Genomic DNA, 24,099 nt, shown 5'->3' with positions numbered 1-24,099 from the left:
CAAATAAACCTTAGATACATTTCTTTGTTGACCAAATTCGACACTCTCATTGACCATACAAAAACTCTTTGCTTGGCGGGCGAAACAATGAAAAAATGCCACCTGCTGGATGGAGACAGATTTTCCGCAGAGCTGGGCCTCTCTCTTCCTATTCCTCTCTACCTCTACGGGATCGCCCCCCCCCCCCCCTCTAACTGCACTGTCAAATTTACAGTAGCTATTACAGTGAAAAAAGACCATGCTATTGTTTGAGGAGAGTGCACAACAACAAAAGTTTTTTTGATAAAATACATTTTTTAATTCAAATGTAGGAACTGGGCTCTATAGTTTGAACCCCTGCTGTGTCTGCCCCCCCCCCCCCCCCCCATCTAGATGTGTGAAGGTTTGTGACTTTTCCGTAGAAGCTAATTATCCATCATTGACATTCCTGGGAGTGTATAAACTTAAATTTCATATTGCCATATAATTGTTGAATGTTCTCTATAGTTATGTACTTGAAAATGTATGAGTTGACCAATTTGACAACATTTTGAACAGTAATGCAATGGTTATTTGGATCAGTCTAAAACTTTGCGCATACACTGCTGCCATCTAAGGGCCAAAATCTAAATTGCGCCTAGACTCCTAAGTGATATAACGACCTTTCTCTCATTTCAAAGATGATGAAGGTTAAAAAAATGACAAAATGCATGTTTTTTCTTTGTATCATATTTTACCAGATCTAATCTTATATTCACCTACATTATTTTCACATTTCCACAAACTTCAGTGTTTCCATTCAAAAGGTATCAAGAATATGCATATCCTTGCTTCAGGTCCTGAGCTACAGGCAGATAGATTTGGGCATGTCATTTTCGGCGAAAATGGGGGGGAAAAGGGTCCAATATTTAAAATATTTATTATTTTCCCGCAAAAGATGACAAAAAACGTTGCAAAACCTCAGTGGGCTGGACCTTGGGACCACTTCCGGTTCAAAGTTTGAGGAGGTCAGGTTGTCCTTCCCACGTGTTTTCTCAGGCAGTAATCTGTCTGTAACGTCAGTAGTGGGTAACTGAAACTCTGGGTTTATCTAACTGTTGTATTTTCTTATCTAGTCAAATTTACCAATCTATAACCATGCTAAAGTCTCTTTCCCGAGCGGTGAGTACTGCAGTTCGAATTTCTACAACCACAATGTTTTCGGCCCGAACTCTCCAGCCTCTTACGAGATCGACATTATGTTCTCCAAACTCCGGAACAATACGGCCTTTCAGCCGGTCTCTCTGGATGATGAGCCATAACGGGGCAGCATCGATATACAGACCAAAACTCTTCAGTTCAAAAGGATTTACTCCTGTGTCGTGTGGATGTGGATCACTACACACAGAAGGTAATAACTAGCTAAATTAAGTATCTACTGCGAGTACGCTAGCTAACGTTAGCTATCTAGCTGCTAACTAAATATGACATTCCCTAAAAACACGCCGCTTCTATACGGCTATATTTTCGCAGTAGGTCAGAATAATTAGGTTAAGGTTGGAAATGGGTTAGTGTTAGTGAAAATGCTCTCCTAACCTGCTAAATAGGCCTCAACTTGGACTTGTTGAATATAATTACTATAGTTACCTGTATGTAAAGCAATGGAGGAATAGCTGCGACCAGCATGCAAAACACGGACATCGTTTATTTAAACGTTGTCGTGTAACGTTAGCTGACAGGTTGGACGAAATTAGCAACAGAAATGTCACCAATGCGTTTCACCCAATGGTTGGAACATTCGTCTGTGTACATCTATCCGTAACTAGTCATATTCATAGCTAGTTTGTTTATCGGTCAAGACTGCTTGTTCTAGAGCGGTGCGGAAGGCTAAGTTGATAATGAAACGATCAGTAACTATTGAAAGTGATGTTAGCTGGCTAGTTATCCTTGATGGCATCTACATCTGGACCTGTGTGTAATTCAAGGCGCATGTGACCATGGGAATGGAACATTGGTGGGTGCAATGTATGTTGGTCATAATCTATGGGACAGTGTGTATATAATTTTTTTTACCTGTATTTAACTAGGCAAGTCTGTTAAGAACAAATTCTTATTTACAATGACGACCTATCCCATCAAAATCCTCCCCTAACTAGGACGACGGTGGGCCAATTGTGCGCCGCCCTATGGGACTTCCGATCATGGCCGGTTGTGATACAGCCTGGGATCGAACCAGGGTCTGTAGTCAGGCCTCTAGCACTCCAACGCTATATATGACTAGCATGTAGCTAATACTGACTTATCTTCTGTTCTAAGATCCTATATAATTGCTCGGTTTCAGGAGACAAAGCCTTTGGAAATTTCCTTTCGGATGAAATCAAAGAAGAGAAGAAGATCCAGAAAAGCAATACTCTTCCCAAGATGTCTGGAGGGTGGGAGCTACAGCAGAACGGCACAGAAGCCAAACTCATTAGGACAATTTCTGGAGAAAAGTAAGGCCATCTCGATATTAGTTTATACCTGCCTGCTACACCAAGTAGATTAGTAAATGACCGGTACTGATACAATCCATGCAGACATTTTATTTGACTAATAATTAACCTAGATGTCGTATTAATAAATCCATAACTGAACAAAATGGACCCAGTTAACATTATTTGAAATTTATTTGAACTACATTTTCTATAAGCGACTACATTGTCTGACCCCTCGTCCTTTTACTTAGAGTGACCGTCACATTCAACGTCAACAACAGTATTCCCCCTAAGTTTGAAGAGGAGGCTGAACAAGCACAGGGACAGAAGTCTGCAGAGAATGAGGTAAACCACTTTGTACTGTCTTTTCCGAAATGGACACACTCCACTGAACCTGTTGCATTGTTACAATGTTTAGGTTTTGAACCATGTGTATTTTGTTTCCTTAAAGCCAGATATTGTGTCTTCACCGAACTTTGTTGTCGAGGTGACGAAACAGGCGGAAAAACATTCCTTGGTGTTTGACTGCCATTATCCTGAAGATGAGGTAAGTTATCCTACAATCTTTATCAACATAATTGGGAAGCATGCCCCCTCAGTTGCTAATCACTTGAGGCTTTATTGCTTTGTTTCTTACCACATTTTGTTAATAAGCAATATATCTGACAATGTTAGGCTAAATACATTTTCCAGGCAATCCATGGTGAAGGGGAAGAGGAGAGTGATATTTTTGCCATCCGTGAGGTCAGCTTCCAGCCTGAGGGAGATGTCGAGTGGAAGGAGACCGCCTACACACTCAACACAGACTCTCTGGACTGGGTAAGTACTGTGTCTTGGTCCATCTGTCTGCAAATTAAATATCATTTCAAATACTTCTGAGTGTCAATGATGACCTGACTGCCTACAATATTCAGTATTGGTCTTAATGCAGCTTTGGTATAATTGTGACACACTTTTTAGAAAGCAACATGAGTTGTAACCAGGAATTATGAGGTGTATTAGTCTCCAGACACTGCAAACCTACTCCCACGACGGTTAAGGGGACTGGCTTATTTTATTTAAGCTTTATTTAACTAGACAAGTCAGTTAAGAACAAATTCTTATTTACAATGACAGCCTAACCTGGGCAAAGCTGGGCCAAATGGTTGCCGTTCTATGGGACTCCCAATCACGGTCAGTTATGATACAGCCTGGAATCGAACCAGGGTCTGTAGTGACGCCTCTAGCACTGAGATGCAGTGCCTTAGACCGCTGCGCCACTCGGGAGCCCATATTATATTGCGGATGGTTACGGTTTAATTTTGAAGTTCTCACTGGCCTTTACTTTGTGGTTTACCTCAGGCCCTGTATGACCACCTCATGGACTTCCTGGCTGACCGGGGGGTTGACAACACGTTTGCTGACGAACTGATCGAGCTGAGCACTGCCATGGAGCATCACGAATACATCAAGTTCCTGGAGGACCTCAGTGGCTTTGTCAAATGCAATTAATGTTTGGAATGAATAGATTCAACAAGCTGTGTATAAAAAAAATCACAAACCAAACTAATTTCAGTAAGACACCATCCCCCTCTACATTGAAAATGTGAACAAATGGAAAGTGTTTTAATTTGAGGGAAAGTATAGGCACTGATTGAAGTCATTGCCCAGTTTGGACGTGTCAGTGATCATTGAGACTGTTGTATGAGTTTCTGCCGCTTTGAACAGTAATTTAATATTGAACTACTGCTTTGCTGCAAATTTGTCAGTGTTGCAAATGCTTCTGTATTTTACTGTATCTGAAAATAAGGTTAATGTATGAAGGCTGTCAGTCATTTGTCAACATTATGGAAGCATGTCAGTCACTGTATGACAAAATAAATGTTTCTTAAATGAGTGGTTCAGCATGATTTTATTTCAGATAGTATCCAAGCATGGTCAACTGACATCTTATAAAAGGATTAATGAAGATTCAGTCAGTGTCCACATAGTCACTGTATTCTGCATTCAAGTATTTTATAGTCAATACATAACCATTGAAGAAAAGGGATATTGCTTTGACACCTCAAATGAACAATTCTATAAATCAATGCTACTTCCAGTTCTAGTGAAGGACCCCTTAATACTTCATCTCAAAATATGATGGTTTTATTAGCTGAATACATTAGGAATGTTTAACATGGTAAGTGGAGGGAGCCCAGTAGTGATACTGGTTAAGTGTTGTATTATGGCCTGGCTGAGTCCCAAACAATTCATTATGATAAACAGTCTTCATACGTCCCAAATGGTACCCCGTTCCCTTTATAGAACACTGCTTTTGACCAGGGCCCATAGGAAAGAAAATATAAATTCAGGGCCCATAAGGCCCTATATAGGGATTAGGGTGCCATTTGGGATGCATCCAAGTGTTCAACCCAGTCAGTCAGGTGGCTTATGAGTTTAGGCAAGCCGTCTGTATTGGAGGCCATGGAGAAGATGGGGATTTGGTGACAGTCCTCCATGTGTTCTGTTACCCTCCTCTCTAACAGACACTGCAGCACCTCTGCGTTCATGTTCCTTTGCTGGAGACGAGATGAACAAACGCTGATAAGACATCAGTCAGCCATGAGCATAGAAAATAAAAAAGTGCCTTGCTTAAAATGATTGTGAGGAATATCAGTGGTCAGGACAACAGAAAATGCCCAACTATACTGAACAAAAATATAAATGTAATGTGTTGGTCCCATGTTTCATGAGCTGAAATAAAAGATCACAGACATTTTCCATATGCACAAAAAGTTTATCCCTCTCAGAATTTGTGCGCAAATGTATTTACATCCCTTTTAGTGTGGATTTCTCCTTTGCAAAGATAGCCCATCCACCTGGCTGGTGTGGTATATCAAGAAGCTCATTAAACTGCAAGATCGTTACAAAGGTGCGCTGGGCACAATAAAAGGCCACTCTAAACTGTGCAGTTTTGACACACAATGCCACAGATGTCTCAACTTTTGAGGGAGTGTGCAATTGCCATGCTGACTGCAGAAATATACACCAGAGCTGTTACCAGAGAATTTATTGTTAATTGCTCTACCATAACTGCCTCCAACGTCATTTTACAACATCCAACCGGCCTCACAACCTCAGACCTCGTATAACCACGCCAGCCCAGGACCTTCACATCTGGCTTCTTCACCTGTGTGATTGTCTGAGTCCAGCCACCCGGACAGCTGATGAAACTGGGTTTGCACAACCTAAGGATTTCTGCACAAATGAGAAGTAGAGACGTATCCTCTTCACGGATGAATCCCGGTTTGAAATGTACCAGGCAGATGGCAGACTATGGCGTTGTGTAGGTGAGTGATTTGCTGGTGTCAACATTGTGAACGGAGTGCCCCATGGTGGCAGAGCGGTTAAGGTATGGGCAGGCATAAGCAACAGACAATGAACACAATAGCATTTTATTGATGGCAATTTGAATGCACAGAGATACCATGACAAGATCCTGAGGCCCATTGTCGTGCCATTCATTCGACGCCATCACCTCATGTTTCAGAATGATAATGCACAGCCCCATGTGGCAAGGATCTGTACACAATTCCTGGAAGCTGAACATGTCCCAGTTCTTCCATGGCCTGCATACTCACCAAACATGTCACCCATTGTCACCCACCCAGCATGTTTGGGATACTCTGGATCAGCGTGTACAACAGCATGTGCCAGTTCCCGCAACTTCCAGCAACTTCGAACAGCCATTGAAGAGGAGTCGGACAACATTCCACAGGTCACAATCAACAGCCTGATCAACTCTGTGAAGGAGATGTGTTGCGCTGCATGAGGCAAATGATGGTCACACCGGATACCGACTGGTTTTCTGATCCAGGCCCCTACCTTTAAAAAAAAAAGATATCTGTATTCCCAGTCATGTTAAATCCATAGATTAGGGCCTAATCATTTTTTTTTTCAATTGACGGATTTCCTTATATGAACTGTAATCTTTGAAATTGTTGCATGTTGCGTTAATATTTTTATTCAGTGTAAAAAGGGCATCTTGGTTTGGGAGGTTGGTACATTTTAAAGTAACTGTCCAGTGTTTGAAGATTTGTATGAAATATGACCTATAATTTATTACAATATGAGTGAAATTGTTTTCCTTCCAATTTTTCAGGTTTTCTGTATTTGGCTTATTAAAAATATTAACGCGAGTAGACTGCTGATTGGCCAGCTCATCCTCCTCAGGAGTACAACATTGTACTCCATAGGAAATAGCAAGCATTTTTGAAACCGTCTTATTTGAGATTCAAGTTTGAGGTGGGTTTTTTTTAAGCGTCTTTTTTCTCCAATTGATGTTTTTGCCACAGATAAGAGTATAGGACGAGTCAACCACATTATTTGGGTACGAACTTTTGAAAGTGAGATTTTCACTGGACTGTTACTTTAATGGTGTATGACATAATACAAACCCTTGTGTTGATATAAAGCCCACAGGGACAGGAGGTAAAATGGCTGTTCACAGTCAGGTTGTTTTTGAAATTAAAGAAGAAGACAGTCACACAGTCAGAGTGGTTTACAGTCTAAACCATGACAAAATCTGAGCAAGTACAAAAGCATATTAGTGAGTTTGGGGCAAAGGCACATCTCTGAGAGATTGAAACACTTACACATGATATATGATTTCCCTTTCCCCGACCATCTCTTCCACAACTGAATTCACATACAACTCTTCAAACTGCATATTTTTCCCAATTTCATCAATGATGTAGAGCGCTGTATAAAGATAAAATACAGTACATATTATTCACAGTGAGAACCATACATTTTGGGGGTTTCGTCCCGTTTTCTCTGTGTGTGTAATGCATTCAGGCAACATTAATTTGGGAAATTAAACTACCTTGAGACATGAGCTCCTGTTGGATCTCTTCAAACACTGCCAGTTCATCATACTCCTTCATGACACTACATCTTTGTAGGGAAGTAGGGAAAACAGAAGGATTATAAAACAATTAACTAATATCAATACATCTGCCTTATGTAATGTCACGTTACATGGCTCATGTAGGATTAGCTGTAGATTTGTTCTATGTAGGAGTCGTGTTAGCTACATGATTAACTGTCATGCACAGCCAACTGACAATAAACCCTCATCTCTCCTATGCAGTCTTTACTGCAAAGGGAGGGAAGCCCTCAGTTGTCTGACTGGAGTGCGTTCCACTCTTCCTCAATCACCTCCTGGCCTTTGGCGTCACAGTGCTCAATCTCTACCATTTGGCGGTACTTCTCCAGTAGCCTGGATCTGCTGTTTCTCAACCTGTCCAAGCAACGCTGAGGAACAAACAAAGTTAACCATCAAAAGAAGTTACACGTCACCCCCCACCCTTTTACCTTCTCCTCCTCGAAGAGACCCACCTGGGTCACAGCACCAATGTTACCGATTAGGGTTCGAACCCATGTTTCTGGGCCCTCCATAAGGCTGTGTCGACTGGAAGCTACACATAGTTACGGTGGTGATATGTGAATCCTTCCAAACAGCTAACCTTGTCTTGGCAATACTTTCTTAGTTCCTGATTCTGAAGAAAAGTGTGACTTATAAAATGTCGGTGTTCAGTTGCAGGTGGTTCTCCAAACACCAGAGAATATTCAGAAAGATAATAAAATCCTTGTTTTGCTCCGAGTAAGAGTTGCCTTGCCATTTTAGTTGCTAGACATCTTGCATTTCCCAACATCTTTGCAGGAACTAGCGGTTTCTATGCGACTCTGCCTCGGCTACGTGTAGAAGTAGACGGTGCATCACACAGTACAACCAAAACAAAGATCTACACACAAGCAAGAGGCATTTCTCAGTTCTCACTAGATACAAAACATTCTGAATATTCCCCCCCCAAAATTTGGGGGGACACACCTGTAACTGAACACAGACATTCATAAAGTATCAGCAAGAAAAGATTCGTTGAAAAATTGCTTCCAACCCTTTCTGCTAGCCAAGGTATAACGGCTACTGAGATACTACTTGTAATGAAAAGCGCTATATAAATAAATCTATTTTTGTTATTTATAAGATACACTTTTCCCCCTGAATCAAGAACTTATGAAGCTGCTGAGACCAGGTTAGTTGGGGCGGCAGGTAGCCTAGTGGTTAGAGCGCTGGACTTGTAACTGAAAGGTTGCTATTTCAAATCCCCGAGCTGACAAGGTAAAAATCTGTGGTTCTGCCCCTGAACAAGGCAGTTAACCCACTGTTCCTAGGCTGTCATTGTAAATAAGAATTTGTTCTTAACTGACTTGCCTAGTTAAATAAAGGTTAAATAAAAAATGTAAATAAATAAGCCCCTTAGTTCCAGTGAAGGGAAATCATACAATTATGTGCTTCCAACTTTGTGGCAACAGTTTGGGGAAGGCCCTTTTCTGTTTCACCATGACAATGCCCCTGTGTACAAAGTGAGGTCCATACAGAAATGGTTTGTCGAGATCGGTGTGGAAGAACTTGACTGGCCTGCACAGAGCCCTGACCTGAACACCTTTTGGATGAATTGGAACTCAGACTCCGAGCCAGGCCTAATCGCCCAACATCAGTGCCCAACCTCACCAATGCTCGTAGCTGAATGGAAGCAAGTCCCTGCAGCAATGTTCCAACATCTAGTGGAAAGCGTTCCCTGAAGAATGCAGGCTGTTACAGTAGCAAAAGGGGGACCAACTCCATTTTGGAATGAGATGTTCAGCAAGCAGGTGTCCACATACTTTTTGTCATGTAGTGTAGCTAGCATAGCCAACCCAACTCTCATGTGGGGTTACCGGGCAGTGATTACCCTCGCTGTAACTTTAAAATAACTGTGGAAAGCAGTGCTCGGCAGGCAGGGGCACTGTGTGCCAGTGTCCTAGCTAGCAGGTAAATAATATTTCCCTGTGGATATTTTGTCTCAAATTTTGACCCCCTGAATGACCAACTGCACAGACAACCGGTAGACTAAGTTCAAATGTAATTGTATTAAACTTTCTGCCTTGTAAGGGAACTTTACAAGTTTTTGCAGTGCTTTGTTTCAAACTGTATACCAATAATTGGTAATAATTTATTCGGAAAAAGTATGGAGAGCATACAATTTGGAACTATTACGTGAGTCTACGGTAATTACATCCCTGCTATGATTTGATCTTTACTGTTAATAAATAGGCAAAATATCCAATCAAAGACCTGCGTCTGGAAAGCGGTTTAATTTATGTTTTGCACACGTTTAGCTATGAACATTGAGAAGGGTGCAATTGCAGTCTTCAATTCGGGGCATTCCTGCATGTTCGCATCACCTCTTTACACTTCTATTGGGCAATTTGTAAAATAGGACAAGCGGGAGCGCTCCAGTATAGTTGGTGGCGTAAATGCACAATAACGTTGGGTGCCAGCCGCTGAGAAACATCAGAGAAAAAGGGGCGGGGCCGACAACTGTAGCCAGCTAGCCATACACCGGTAGACAGTGTCATTCGTCCCTGCCTGACGAGCAATGTTTTTTTTTTACTGTTCTGTTAACGACGGCGAGGGCAGGAGGGAGCGAAGGACACTGTGTGCTAGCTTAGCCAGCTAGTCCGGTAGCCAGCTAGTCCGGTACACAACAGGTGCGAGCGACACAGTGTGCTAGCACACGGTGTCCCTAACTAGCAAGCTAGCTAGTTAACCCAGTATCGCCACAGCCTCCTGTGTTAGCGGGAGGCAGGGGCAACCGGTAGACAGTGTCCTTCGCCCCCGCCTGTCAGGCACGGTTTTCTCCGGCACACAGCAGTTGGAAGGCGGGGCGACATCATGTCCTAACTTTTTTAATTTAACAAGCATGCTAGCACATGGTGTCGTCCAAACCTCCCGGCTGTTGTGCTAAAGGGAGGAGGGGGCGACTAATAGACAGTGTCCTTCGGCCACGCTTGCCGGGCACTGTTTTCCCGCAGTTCTGTTAACTACGGTGAGGGTGTTCAAGCAGTTGGGAGCGAAGGACATTGTCTACCGGTGTCACTTCCACTACCTAGCAAGGAGGCAGGTGTGAAATCTGATAACAAAATTATTATTTCCCTTTTGCCCCACAATAAAAAGTGTCACGAACATGAAGATGCTCAGGGTGAGGCGTTCCTGCGTATGCCGCATTGCCCTAAATTGCGTGATGCAGTTGCACACTATTGCAATATCACCTGTGCTGTGCTACATTTGAACGTTTTAGTCATTTAGCAGACACTTATCCAGAGCGACTTAAAGTTAGATAGCTAGGTGGGACAACCACATATCAAAGGCATGTGGGGTGGAAGTGTTGGTTCAGGAAAGTTTTTTTGTGGGGGGTTTAATATGCTAGAGTTGGCTATTGCAGGCACTTTTGATTTGGTTTATCCAATTTACCTATAAAGACAGGATTATGAAGCTGTCTAAGTTGGTTAATAAATTGAGCCTTCGCCTGGTAAGTAGGAATATGTTTCCTTTGCACGTATATTGGTACCGATGCATTTCACTTTCTAGGTAGCAGCATCCCAGCCTTGTCAAAACGGAAAAGGAGATCCCGGCTTAAATATCTTCACCGAGGATGGTCGTGGAGCATGGTCTATAGAAACACGCAACACAAAATAAACCTTCAAGCTTATTCTCAACGCTTGTCCAAAGGGAAATTAAACAGAGGATACGTTTTTTTATTGACACACGCAATTCGAGCTGAACAGCTGTTGTGTACCTCATCGACACAGTTCCCATGTGGTATATTCCGTCGCATCAGTGTGACGTCATTGAACCCTCTCACGGTGACAATGTGCAATGACAATGGGGGCCAACACCTAGCCTCATTGTGCGCGAGATGGCGCTGCCTTCAATATCTTGGCACCTTTGGGTTTAAATGTCTCTTTTTTTCTCGATTGGATTTTCAGGTGGGCAAGCTTAGAGGCGTGTCGAGAAACTTTAGATTGGTCACGTATGACAGAGAGGAAAAGGAAGAGATGCCCAACTCGGCGGAAAATCTATCTCCTCCAGCAGGTGGCGTTTTTTCGTTGTTTCGCCCACCAAGCAATACGTTTTTGTATGGATGAAAACACTTTATATCGGGGTTGTCTCGAGATGGCTATGCATATTCATGTCTGGCATGAGGCTAGTAGCATAACATAATTCAATACAAAGGGCTTTATTGGCATGGGAAACATGTTTTCATTGCCAAAGGAAGTGAAATACAATAATACGCAGAAGTAAAATAAACTATAAACATTACACACACAAAGTGCTAAAGGAATAGAGACATTTCAAAAGTCATATTATGACTGTATACCGTGTTGTAACGATGTGCAAATAGTTAAAGTACAAAAGGGAAACATAAATATGGGTTGTATTTACAATGGTGTTTGTTCTTCACTGGTTTCCCTTTTCTTGTGGCAACAGGTCACAAATCTTGCTACTGTGGTATTTCACACAATATATAATGGAGTTTATCAAAATTGGATTTTTTTCAAATTATTTGTGTGTCTGTGTAATCTGAGAGAAATATGTGTCTCTAATATGGTCATACATTTGGCAGGAAATTAGGAAGTGCAGCTCAGTTTCCACCTAATTTTGTGGGCAGTGTGCACATAACCTGACTTTTCTTGAGAGCCAGGTCTTGAGAGCCAGAGTCTGTAGATAGTCAAAGCTTTCCTTACTTTTGGGTCAGTCACCGTGGTCAGGTATTCTGCCACTGTGTACTCGCTGTTTAGGGCCAAATAGCATTCTAGTTTGCTCTGTTTTTTTGTCAATTCTTTCCAATGTGTCATGTAATTATCTCTTTGTTTTCTTGTGATTTGGTTGGGTATAAACTTGTTGCTGTCTCTGTGGGATCTGTTTGTGTTTATTAATAGAGCCCCAGGACCAGCTTGCTTAGGGGACTCTTCTCCAGGTTAATCTCTCTGTAGGTGATGGCTTTGTTATGGACGTTTTGGGAATCACTTCATTTTAAGTGGTTGTAGAATTTAACAGCTCTTTTCTGGATTTTCATAATTAGCGGGTATCTGCCTAATTCTGCTCTGCATGTGTTATTTGGTGTTTTACTTTGTACACAGGATATTTTTGCAGAATTCAATAGAGTCTCAATTTGGTGTTTGTCCCTTTTTGTTAATTGTTGGTTGGTGAGCGGACCCTAGACCTCACAACTATAAAGGGCAATGGGTTCTATAACTGATTCAAGTATTTTTTTGCCAGATCCTAATTGGTAAGTTGAATTTGATGTTCCTTTTGAGTGCGTAGAAAGGCCCTTCTTGCCTTGTCTCTCAGATCGTTCACAGCTTTGTGGAAGTTACCTGTGGAGCTGATGTTTAGGCCGACATCCCTCACCATTGAATACTGGTGGTTGACATCAACAACCGTCATCGAATATTCAAAAAAGTACAATAATCAGATGTATCCACCAATCCAAAGAAAGGATAGGCGGGAGGACAACCTGCCTTGCCGCTTTGTGGACAACATCTACCATTGTTAGGGCGGAGAGATGTCTCTTGTCAGTATATCCATAATCTTTGCTCATGGCGAGGCACCATAAGCATTATACATTTTTGGTATTTCCCTTTCCCTTAATTGTAGTTCTTTCAAAAAGTAAACATACAAATGTAAAAACTTAATGTAGGCCTAAATGTATACTTTATTTTGTTTATCATACTACCATCATCAAAATGTTCATGAATTTTAAATGGACATAAATCTATCATTTCAAAGCTCACTACATTTAATCATACATCATTTTATAGCCCATTTCATACAGTGTTACAAACTGGACTATATTTAGTAACTTACTTTAAAGAGATAGCGATTGGCTTTAAATAGGCATTTGGCGTTTGGTAATAAAAAGTCTGTCTACTTGTCTTTAACGGTCATTTCCTGAAAGTCAGACTCTTCCCACATGCCAACATATTTTTTTCAGCTTCAAAAGCATCTACATTCACAAAATTGTGTGTGGTTATCCTTAGATATATTCTCAAGACTTTCCCAGAGGGAAAATGTTGATATGTTGTATACATTCTTTTCTAGATAAAAAATGTAGGGGGAAAATGTCTTCAGTATTTTACAGATAGAAAGATGAAAAAGTGTTTATCCTCAATCTGCTCAGGACAGGTCCGGTCCCAGAGTGTCTTGTTTAGGCTGACTTCATCCAGTGTCTAGAAAAATGTATTTGCGTGATGTTCAAATGTGCGCATATTTAATGAATGATCACCTAATTTACATTTTTCTAAAACATATTTTAAGCTATTTTAATACCAAAAATTATTATATTTGTGTCCACATTCTACTGGTAAATGTTGATTGTGATATGATTAAGGGAAATCTGGCCTTACCTTGGAGGGACTGAGGGACTAACTAACAAATGCTTGCCCTTGTTGGCGTGTTATTGGTTGAGTATTCTTGGATGCATGACGTCAAACAGATGCGTTTCTGATTAGTTAATGGCTGACTTGAACAGTAAGCGCCAAACAATTTGGGACTTGACACATAAGTGAAGTAATTGGGAAATAAATTAAATAGCTATACTATACCTTGAGTTGAGTGGAATCTACTTAAAGTTAGCTAGCTAGCTAATTACTTGTGAGCCAGCAACGCTCATATGTAAGACAAAAAGCAGACAGTCGGCTCTAGCTAAGTAACACCATAGTCCACCACTAGCTAATTGTTTTCCTTCACCTTTCCACAAAGTGTCTGGTACAGTGCATTCGGAATGTTTATTTATTTTAATTATTTCACCTTTATTTAACCAGGTAGGCAAATTGAGAACACGTTCTCATTTACAATTGCGACCTTGCCAAGATAAAGCAAAGCAGTTCGACACATACAACAACACATAGTTACACATGGAGTAGAACAAACATACAGTCAATAATACAGTGAAAAATAAGTCTATATACAATGTGAGCAAGTGAGGTGAGATAAGGGAGGTGAAGGCAAATAAAATATATTAATAAATAAAAATATAAAAAAGGCCATGGTGGCGAAGTAAATACAATATAGCAAGTAAAAAAACACTGGAATGGTTGGTTTGCAGTGGAAGAAGGTGCAAAGTAGAGATAGAAATAATGGGGTGCAAAGGAGCAAAATAAATAAATACAGTAGGTAAAGAGGTAGTTGTTTGGGCTAAATTATAGATGGGCTATGTACAGGTGCAGTAATCTATGAGCTGCTCTGACAGCTGGTGCTTAAAGCTAGTGAGGGAGATAAGTGTTTCCAGTTTCAGAGATTTTTGTAGTTCGTTCCAGTCATTGGCAGCAGAGAACTGGAAGGAGAGGCGGCCAAAGGAAGAATTTGTTTTGGGGGTGACCAGAGAGATATACCTGCTGGAGCGCGTGCTACGGGTGGGCGTTGCTATGGTGACCAGCGAGCTGAGATAAGGGGGGACTTTACCTAGCAGGGTCTTGTAGATGACCTGGAGCCAGTGGGTTTGGCGACGAGTGTGAAGCGAGGGCCAGCCAACGAGAGCGTACAGGTCGCAGTGGTGGGTAGTATATGGGGCTTTGGTGACAAAACGGATGGCACTGTGATAGACTGCATCCAATTTATTGAGTAGGGTTTTGGAGGCTATTTTGTAAATGACATCACCGAAGTCGAGGATTGGTAGGATGGTCAGTTTTACAAGGGTATGTTTGGCAGCATGAGTGAAGGATGCTTTGTTGCGGAATAGGAAGCCAATTCTAGATTTAACTTTGGATTGGCGATGCTTGTTGTGAGTCTGGAAGGAGAGTTTACAGTCTAACCAGACACCTAGGTATTTGTAGTTGTCCACATATTCTAAGTCAGAGCCGTCCAGAGTAGTGATGTTGGACAGGCGGGCAGGTGCAGGCAGCGATCGGTTGAAGAGCATGCATTTAGTTTTACTTGTATTTAAGAGCAATTAGAGGCCACGGAAGGAGAGTTGTATGGCATTGAAGCTCGCCTGGAGGGTTGTTAACACAGTGTCAAAAGAAGGGTCAGAAGTATACAGAATAGTGTCGTCTGCGTAGAGGTGGATCAGAGACTCACCAGCAGCAAGAGCGACATCATTGATGTATACAGAGAAGAGAGTCGGTCCAAGAATTGAACCCTGTGGTACCCCCATAGAGACTGCCAGAGGTCCGGACAACAGACCCTCCGATTTGACACACTGAACTCGATCAGAGAAGTAGTTGGTGAACCAGGCGAGGCAATCATTAGAGAAACCAAGGCTGTCGAGTCTGCCGATGAGGATGTGGTGATTGACAGAGTCAAAAGCCTTGGCCAGGTCAATGAATATGGCTGCACAGTACTGTTTCCTATCGATAGCGGTTAAGATATCGTTTATGACCTTGAGCGTGGCTGAGGTGCACCCATGACCAGCTCTGAAACCAGATTGCATAGCGGAGAAGGTATGGTGGGATTCGAGATGGTCGGTAATCTGTTTGTTGACTTGGCTTTCGAAGACCTTAGAAAGGCAGGGTAGGATAGATATAGGTCTGTAGCTGTTTGGGTCAAGAGTGTCCCCCCCTTTGAAGAGGGGGATAACCGCAGCTGCTTTCCAATCTTTGGGAATCTCAGACGACACGAAAGAGAGGTTGAAAAGACTGGTAATAGGGGTGGCAACAATTTCAGCAGATAGTTTTAGAAAGAAAGGGTCCAGATTATCTAGCCCGGCTGATTTGTAAGGGTCCAGATTTTGCAGTTCTTTCAGAACATCAGCTGACTGTATTTGGGAGAAAGAGAAATGGGGAAGGCGTGGGCGAGTAGCAGAGGGGAGGCCAGTGCTGTTGACCGGGGTAGGGGTAGCCAGGTGGAAAGCATGGCCAGCCGTAGAAAAATGCTTGTTGAAATTCTCAAATATAGTGGATTTGTCGGTGGTGACAGTGTTTCCTATCTTCAGTGCAGTTGGAAGCTGGGTGGAGGTGTTCTTATTCTCCATGGACTTTACAGTGTCCCAGAACTTTTTTGAGTTTGTGTTGCAGGAAGCAAATTTCTGCTTGAAAAATCTAGCCTTGGCTTTTCCAACTGCCTGTGTATACTGGTTTCTAGCTTCCCTGAAAAGTTGCATATCACAGGGGCTGTTCGATGCTAATGCAGAACGCCATAGGATGTTTTTCTGTTGGTTAAGGGCAGTCAGGTCAGGAGAGAACCAAGGGCTATATCTGTTCCTGGTTCTAAATTTCTTGAATGGGGCATGCTTATTCAAGATGGTGAGGAAGGCATTTAAAAAAAATATCCAGGCATCCTCTACTGACGGGATGAGATCAATATCCTTCCAGGATACCTCGGCCAGGTCGATTAGAAAGGCCTGCTCGCTGAAGTGTTTCAGGGAGCGTTTGACAGTGATGAGTGGAGGTCGTTTGATTGCTGACCCATTACGGATACAGGCAATGAGGCAGTGATCGCTGAAATCTTGGTTGAAAACAGCAGAGGTGTATTTGGAGGGCAAGTTGGTTAGGATGATGTCTATGAGGGTACCCGTGTTTACGGAATTGGGGTGATACCTGGTAGGTTCATTGATAATTTGTGTGAGATTGAGGGCATCAAGCTTAGATTGTAGGATGGCTGGGGTGTTAAGCATGTTCCAATTTAGGTCGCCTAGCAGCACAAGCTCTGAAGATAGATGGGGGGCAATCAGTTCACATATTGTGTCCAGAGCACAGCTGGGGGCAGAGGGTGGTCTATAGCAGGCGGCAACAGTGAGAGACTTGTTTTTAGAGAGGTGGATTTTTAAAAGTAGAAGTTCAAATTGTTTGGGAACAGACCTGGATAGTAAAACAGAACTCTGCAGGCAATCCTTGCAGTAGATTGCAACACCGCCCCCTTTGGCCGTTCTATCTTGTCTGAAAATCTTGTAGTTAGGGATGAAAATGTCAGAATTTTTGGTGGTCTTCCTAAGCCAGGATTCAGACACGGCTAAAACATCTGGGTTGGCAGAGTGTGCTAAAGCAGTGAACAAAACAAACTTAGGGAGGAGGCTTCTAATGTTAACATGCATGAAACCAAGGCTATTACGGTTACAGAAGTCATCAAAAGAGAGCGCCTGGGGAATAGGAGTGGAGCTAGGTACTGCAGGGCCTGGATTCCCCTCTACATCACCAGAGGAACAGAGGAGGAGTAGGATAAGGGTACGGGTAAAAGCTATGAGAATTCGTCGTCTAGAACGTCTAGAACAGAGAGTAAAAGGAAGTTTCTGGGGGCGATAAAATAGCTTCAAGGAATAATGTACAGACAAAGGTATGGTAGGATGTGAATACAGTGGAGGTAAACCTAGGTAATGAGTGATGATGAGAGAGATATTGTCTCTAGAAACATCATTGAAACCAGGTGATGTCATCGCATATGTGGGTGGTGGAACTGAAAGGTTGGATATATAGTGAGCAGGGCTAGAGGCTCTACAGTGAAATAAGCCAATAAACACTAACCAGAACAGCAATGGACAAGGCATATTTACATTAAGGAGAGGCATGCTTAATCGAGTGATCATAAGGGTCCAGTGAGTAGAGGTTGGTTGGGGTCACGGCGATCCAGACAGCTGGCCGGGTAGCTGGCTATCGGTAGCAAGATAACATAGGATGGAGGTCTGTTTTTAATTTTTAATTTTTAATTATTATTATTTTTTTACTTTTTTTGTCACCTCGTTCGTTTCCGTCGGTAGATTAGTGGGGTTCCGTGTGGTAGAGGGGATCGATCCAATTGGCAAAATAGATATAGTGACCCAAGAAAAAAAAAAAAAAAAAAAAAAAAAAAAAAAAATGTCCGGTATACTTATTTAGATAGCAGCCGATAAGACAGCTAATAATTAGCAGATGGGTATTCAGAAACGTCGCAATGGAAAAGCCTGTTGAAACCACCTCGGACAATTACGTCGGCAGACCAGTCGTGATGGATCGGCGGGGCTCCGTGTCGGCAATAAAGGGTCCAGTCCAATTGGCAAAAGAGGTATTGTAGCCCAAGAATTCGCTGGTAGACCTCTTCGGCTAGCCGGCAGATGGGCCTAGCTCGAGGCTAGCTCAAGGCTAACTGGTGCTTGTTTCGGGACAGAGGTTTTAGCCAGTAGTAGTCAGTCGGTTGCAGCTAGCTAGCTACGATGATCCGGTGTAATTGTCCAGAGCTTGCGTCAGGAATCCGGTGATGAGGTAGAGAAAAAGCAGTCCTATATGCTCTGGGTTGATATCGCGCCTGCAGACTGGCAGGTATTGGCCCGAGCTGAAGCTGGCTGGTGTCCGAGTTAAGGGTGAAGACCGCAGCAGTGGCTAACTGACTACTAGCTAGTAGCTAGTTATCTGGCTAGCTTCTGATTGGGGTTACGGTTCTAAAGTATAAAAAATAGCAGATCCGTACCACATTGGGTGAGGCGGGTTGCGGGAATGTATATTCAGTTCCTAGATGGAAAGTGAAATTAAAATATATACGAAATGTATACAAAAAATACGAGGACTATTTACGCGGGACAAGACAAACACACGTCCGACTGCTACGCCATCTTGGAACAATGTTTGTATGTATTCAGATCCTTTTATTTTTTCACACAGTTTGATACATTACAGCCTCATTCTAAAATTGATTAAATAAATAAAAATCCTTATCAATCTACACACCCCATGACAAAGCAAAAACAGTTTATACATTTTAGCAAATGTATTTAGCAAATTTATTATTATTTTTTACATAAGTATTCAGACCCTTTGCTATGAGACTCGAAATTGAGCTCAGGTGCATCCTGTTTCCATTGATCATCCTTGAGATGTTTATTTTTGATTGGAGTCAAACTGTGGTAAATTCAATTGATTGGAGAGGATTTGGAAAGGCACACACCTGTCTGTATAAGGTCCCACAGTTGATAGTGCATGTCAGAGCAAAAACCAAGCCATTAGGTCGAAGGAATTGGCCGTAGAGCTCCGAGACAGGATTGTGTCGAGGCACAGATCTGGGGAAGTGTACCACAAATTGTCTGCAGCATTGAATGTCCACAAGAACACAGTGGCGTCCATCATTCTGAAATGAAAGAAGTTTGGAACCGCCAAGACTCTTCTTAGAGCTGGCAACGCAGCCAAACTGAACAATTGGTGGAGAGGGGCCTTGGTAAGGGAGGTGACCAAGAAACCGATGATCACTGACAGAGCTCTATAGTTCCTCGGTGGAGATGGGAGAACCTTCCAGAAGGACAACCATCACTGGAACACTCCACCAATAAGGTCTTTATGGAGATCGAACATCTCTAGAGGGACCTAAAAATAGCTGTGCAGCGATACTCCCCATCCAACCTGACAGAGCTTGAGAGGACCTGCAAAGAAGAATGGGAGAAACTCCCCAAATACAGGTGTGCCAAGCTTGTAGCGTCATACCCAAGAAGGCTGTAATCGCTGGCAAAGGTGCTTCAACAAAGAACTGAGTGAGGGGTTTGAATACTTATGTAAATTTAATATTTCATTTTTTTATTTGTAATAAATGTGCAAAAAAAATAAAAAAATCTGTTTTTGCTTTGTCATTATGGAGTACTATGTGTAGATTGATGAAAAAAAACCTAAAATGTAATATATTTCAGAATAAGGCTGTAATGTAACAAAATGTGGAAAAAGTCAAGGGGTCTGAATACTTTAACAATGGACTGTATTAAGCCGAAGGGCATACAAATACACAGCATATGGGGATTTTGAACTATATGGAGACACAAAGGAGAGAACCTGCTACATTAACAGCACATAACCAGTGCCAAATTATGTCAACTGAAATTAATGTGATTAACCAGTTAAACTCATGTCATGGTACACACAGTATTCAAAGGAGGACTGAGGACAAAGTAACAGCGTGCATTCACCAAACATTTAACTGAGGAAAACAGATTTTTTTTCATCGTAATTGTTTTATTGGGAACCACTGTCTATCAAATTACTGTGTCAAATTATTTCAGGTTGGCATTGGAAGTTGAACGGAGTACAGGCAGTAATACAGGAGTCAAATCATATAGGGAGTCTCGTCAGATCAAATGTTATCAGCAAGCCAGAGCCATCTGTTGAAAGAGTACAAGTAGAACAAAGATGCATGTTCAAACAGATAACAAATGTATCATTCAACATTAGATTCCACCTAAAACAATGACATGAGCTCTGTCCAAATAAATTTCAGCTCAACTCCTCACTTCCTCTCTACTCGCATCTTTCTCAAAATCCATTGGACATTTGAGGCGAGGAACTTTCGGTCCTCTCCTCCGATGGGGTTTTTAGGAGGCACGGAAAAAGGATGCAAGGAAAGATAAAATGGCACAGAGCTGTTGCATGTTTGCCTCAGTATGGAATGGCAGGTGTCACTATGTGAGATTGAGCAGAGGTGTACAATCCACGCCATTTGTCATTATTATTGAGCCATTAGAAACCTTCCTTAGACCTTTAGCTAAGAAACACATAAATGAGCATACAAGTATGTTTAAGGATGTTTAAGCAGTCATACATTACTGTTGGGAGTGCTGTGCCATACCTTTAACTCCCTGGTGCAGCAGAACTGACACGCTAAATATGAGATTGCGGCAAGACCCCCTCTGTGGAGGGGGTCTTGACCACGCTCTGGCTGTTCTCTAGACAGCAGTAATGCTGGAACGTGTCCCAGACAGGCACAGTTGGTGGCCACGTCACCTACCTAACACTGTAAAATCATGTTTAATAACTTAGCTAGTCAGGTTGGCAATAGAACAATATTTCAAATCATACCCATCTGTCCCAGATTGCGATTTATAATGGACAGTTTTTGCTTTTCCTTACAGTTGAATACTCTTCTTTGAGTCATAAAAGTGCATTGCAATTGCTTAGGAACTGTGTACACTTTGGACAGGTGTGTGGCCACTTGGAGACACCAGTTAGTCCTATCACTCAAGCCATTGTAATTTTTTTTTGTCTTATGGTGTCCCTACCCCACATTTTCCAGGAATAGTCTAGTCATGTTACTGAATGTATCCAGAGTATTTTTAGATTTTTTTTCAACAAATGCGGCGAAAATTACAGTAAAAGTAAAATGAACATAAAATCAACAGTGTAATGTTTGGATTCAGTCTTGTGTCAGGGGAACTGTTGTGTCCTCACCTTTGGTCTAATACTTTTCCTATGATCTCCAAAGTGTTCCCTTTCAATTGCTACCATGGTTATGCATTTGCTTTTCATATTTCTTCTGCAAGAAACATATACATTTAGCCCTAACCATGTAGGCCAATTCCCATGAGTGTAAAGGGTTAAAATCCTTGTAGCTCAAATTTTTATGCGAGTGACATCAATGCATGATTTATGCAAAAGTCTCAGTTGTGTATAGGTGTTTAACAGTGTGTGTGGGAGAACTAACCGAGTCATTGAGTGTGTATGGAGACTGGACATCACTGAGTGCAGAGTAGAGGGGCAATCGCAGGCCAACAGTGTAGTCTATCCCTTTCTCTAAACACTGTTCTGTGGAGCACCAAATATCTAAGGAGATGAGAGGGATGCCACAAAACACTGCACTAAATCTCACACAAGAAAAGTAGACTCATATAAACATAACGTATATATCCTACACTAAACACCCACTTGCATATACAGACCCATTACTCACTCTCTCACACAGAACAAACATGCATAGAGAGAGAGAGCGAGTCTAGGTATGTGTTAACCGTGATCCAGTGTAGAGGAATATCATCTGGTTGTCGTCATCAGGCATGGTGTTGGCATAGCGGCTGTTTGTTGAGATCACACTGGGGCGCATCACTGTCATCAACACCTCCTCCCACTGGTCTGGTAACTACGCCAACACAACAGTTACATAGACATTGGAGTTTGATACCCCTGGTCAGGACTCCACTGAAGAAGGTGGAGGGACACATAATACACTGCTCAAAAAAATAAAGGGAACACTTAAACAACACAATGTACTCCAAGTCAATCACACTTCTGTGAAATCAAACTGTCCACTTAGGAAGCAACACTGATTGACAATAAATTTCACATGCTGTTGTGAAAATGGAATAGACAACAGGTGGAAATTATAGGCAATTAGCAAGACACCCCCAATAAAGGAGTGGTTCTGCAGGTGGTGACCACAGACCACTTCTCAGTTCCTATGCTTCCTGGCTGATGGTTTGGTCACTTTTGAATGCTGGCGGTGCTTTCACTCTAGTGGTAGCATGAGATGGAGTCTACAACCGACACAAGTGGCTCAGGTAGTGCAGCTCATCCAGGATGGCACATCAATGCGAACTGTGGCAAGAAGGTTTGCTGTGTCTGTCAGCGTAGTGTCCAGAGCATGGAGGCGCTACCAGGAGACAGGCCAGTACATCTGGAGACGTGGAGGAGGCCGTAGGAGGGCAACAACCCAGCAGCAGGACCGCTACCTCCACCTTTGTGCAAGGAGGAGCAGGAGGAGCACTGCTACAGCCCTGCAAAATGACCTCCAGCAGGCCACAAATGTGCATGTGTCTGCTCAAACGGTCAGAAACAGACTCCATGAGGGTGATATGAGGGCCCGACGTCCACAGGTGGGGGTTGTGCTTACATCCCAACACTGTGCAGGACGTTTGGCATTTGCCAGAGAACACCAAGATTGGCAAATTCGCCACTGGCGCCCTGTGCTCTTCACAGATGAAAGCAGGTTCACACTGAGCACATGTGAGAGACGTGACACAGTCTGGAGACGGCGTGGAGAATGTTCTGCTGCCTGCAACATCCTCCAGCATGACCGGTTTGGCAGTGGGTCAGTCATGGTGTGGGGTGGCATTTCTTTGTGGGGCCGCACAGCCCTCCATGTGCTCGCCAGAGGTAGCCTGACTGCCATTAGGTACCGAGATGAGATCCTCAGACCCCTTGTGAGACCATATGCTGGTGCGGTTGGCCCTGGGTTCCTCCTAATGCAAGACAATGCTCGACCTCATGTGACTGGAGTGTGTCAGCAGTTCCTGCAAGAGGAAGGCATTGATGCTATGGACTGGCCCGCCCGTTCCCCAGACCTGAATCCAATTGAGCACATCTGGGACATCATGTCTCGCTCCATCCACCAACGCCACGTTGCACCACAGACTGTCCAGGAGTTGGCGGATGCTTTAGTCCAGGTCTGAGAGGAGATCCCTCAGGAGACCATCCGCCACCTCATCAGGAGCATGCCCAGGCGTTGTAGGGAGGTCATACAGGCACGTGGAGGCCACACACACTACTGAGCCTCATTTAGACTTGTTTTAAGGACATTACATCAAAGTTGGATCAGCCTGTAGTGTGGTTTTCCACTTTAATTTTGAGTGTGACTCCAAATCCAGACCTCCATGGGTTGATAAATTTGATTTCCATTGATAATTTTTATGTGATTTTGTTGTCAGCACATTCAACTATGTAAAGAAAAAAGTATTTAATAAGAATATTTCATTCATTCAGATCTAGGATGTGTTATTTTAGTGTTCCCTTTATTTTTTTGAGCAGTGTATGTTTTGATTTGTTTAACACTTTCTTGGTCACTACATGACTCCATATGTGTAATTTCATAGTTTTGATGTCTTCACTATTATTCTACAATGTAGAAAATAGTAAAAATGAAGAAAAACCCTTTAATGAGTAGCTGTGTCCAAACTTTTGACTGGTACTGTGTGTGCTGAGTTGTGCAAGGCACAAGATGAGTTAGGGAACACCCATGACCCCAAAAGCCTTAGAAGAAAGTTACGTTGAGGTCAAAGGTGACTCACAGGTCCAACCTTGGCGTCCTCTGCCTCGTAGATGTAGTGGTCCAGTGCAATGAAGTAGAAGCCTGACTCCACCATGTCAGACATACTGTATGTTTTTGCAC

General features: G+C 42.6%; 2 protein-coding genes across 3 annotated transcripts; one reads left to right on the top strand and one right to left on the bottom strand.

Moving 5' to 3' along the window:
• The first annotated feature begins 964 nt into the window (after positions 1 to 964).
• LOC129822099 (complement component 1 Q subcomponent-binding protein, mitochondrial-like) lies at positions 965 to 4,307 on the top strand. 2 transcript variants are annotated; one of them, XM_055880053.1, is made up of 6 exons: positions 965 to 1,369; positions 2,300 to 2,450; positions 2,684 to 2,777; positions 2,884 to 2,979; positions 3,108 to 3,251; positions 3,774 to 4,307. In XM_055880053.1, exons 1-6 carry the CDS (start codon positions 1,117 to 1,119, stop codon positions 3,921 to 3,923), a joined length of 888 nt encoding a protein of 295 aa, XP_055736028.1. In that variant the 5' UTR covers positions 965 to 1,116; the 3' UTR covers positions 3,924 to 4,307. The 2 variants fall into 2 exon arrangements, with proteins under 2 accessions (XP_055736028.1, XP_055736035.1); XM_055880060.1 differs by having other exon boundaries at positions 966 to 1,369; positions 3,126 to 3,251.
• Positions 4,308 to 4,418: 111 nt separating this feature from the next.
• LOC129867157 (RPA-interacting protein A-like) lies at positions 4,419 to 7,853 on the bottom strand. Its single transcript, XM_055940371.1, has 6 exons — positions 7,770 to 7,853; positions 7,585 to 7,709; positions 7,279 to 7,349; positions 7,078 to 7,154; positions 6,851 to 6,961; positions 4,419 to 4,972 (listed from the first exon to the last, which is right to left on the bottom strand). The coding sequence occupies exons 1-6, from the start codon at positions 7,851 to 7,853 to the stop codon at positions 4,790 to 4,792; spliced, it is 651 nt and encodes a 216-aa protein (XP_055796346.1). The 3' UTR covers positions 4,419 to 4,789.
• Positions 7,854 to 24,099: the final 16,246 nt, after the last annotated feature.

The sequence above is a fragment of the Salvelinus fontinalis genome, chromosome 2 (genome assembly GCF_029448725.1).
Source record: "Salvelinus fontinalis isolate EN_2023a chromosome 2, ASM2944872v1, whole genome shotgun sequence".
Taxonomy (NCBI): domain Eukaryota; kingdom Metazoa; phylum Chordata; class Actinopteri; order Salmoniformes; family Salmonidae; genus Salvelinus; species Salvelinus fontinalis.
The sequence above is the reverse complement of the archived record's forward strand: the minus strand, read 5'-3'. Positions and strand labels throughout refer to the sequence as shown.

Coding starts and splice junctions, on each gene's coding strand:
- LOC129822099 (XM_055880053.1), top strand. CDS start 1,117: ATGCTAAAGTCTCTTTCCCGAGCGGTGAGTACTGCAGTTCGAATTTCT. Junction 1,370..2,299: donor TGGATCACTACACACAGAAG/GTAATAACTAGC, acceptor GCTCGGTTTCAG/GAGACAAAGCCTTTGGAAAT. Junction 2,451..2,683: donor AGGACAATTTCTGGAGAAAA/GTAAGGCCATCT, acceptor CCTTTTACTTAG/AGTGACCGTCACATTCAACG.
- LOC129867157 (XM_055940371.1), bottom strand. CDS start 7,853: ATGGAGGGCCCAGAAACATGGGTTCGAACCCTAATCGGTAACATTGGT. Junction 7,155..7,278: donor ACAGGAGCTCATGTCTCAAG/GTAGTTTAATTT, acceptor ATCTTTATACAG/CGCTCTACATCATTGATGAA. Junction 4,973..6,850: donor GGCTTTATATCAACACAAGG/GTTTGTATTATG, acceptor TCTCGTCTCCAG/CAAAGGAACATGAACGCAGA.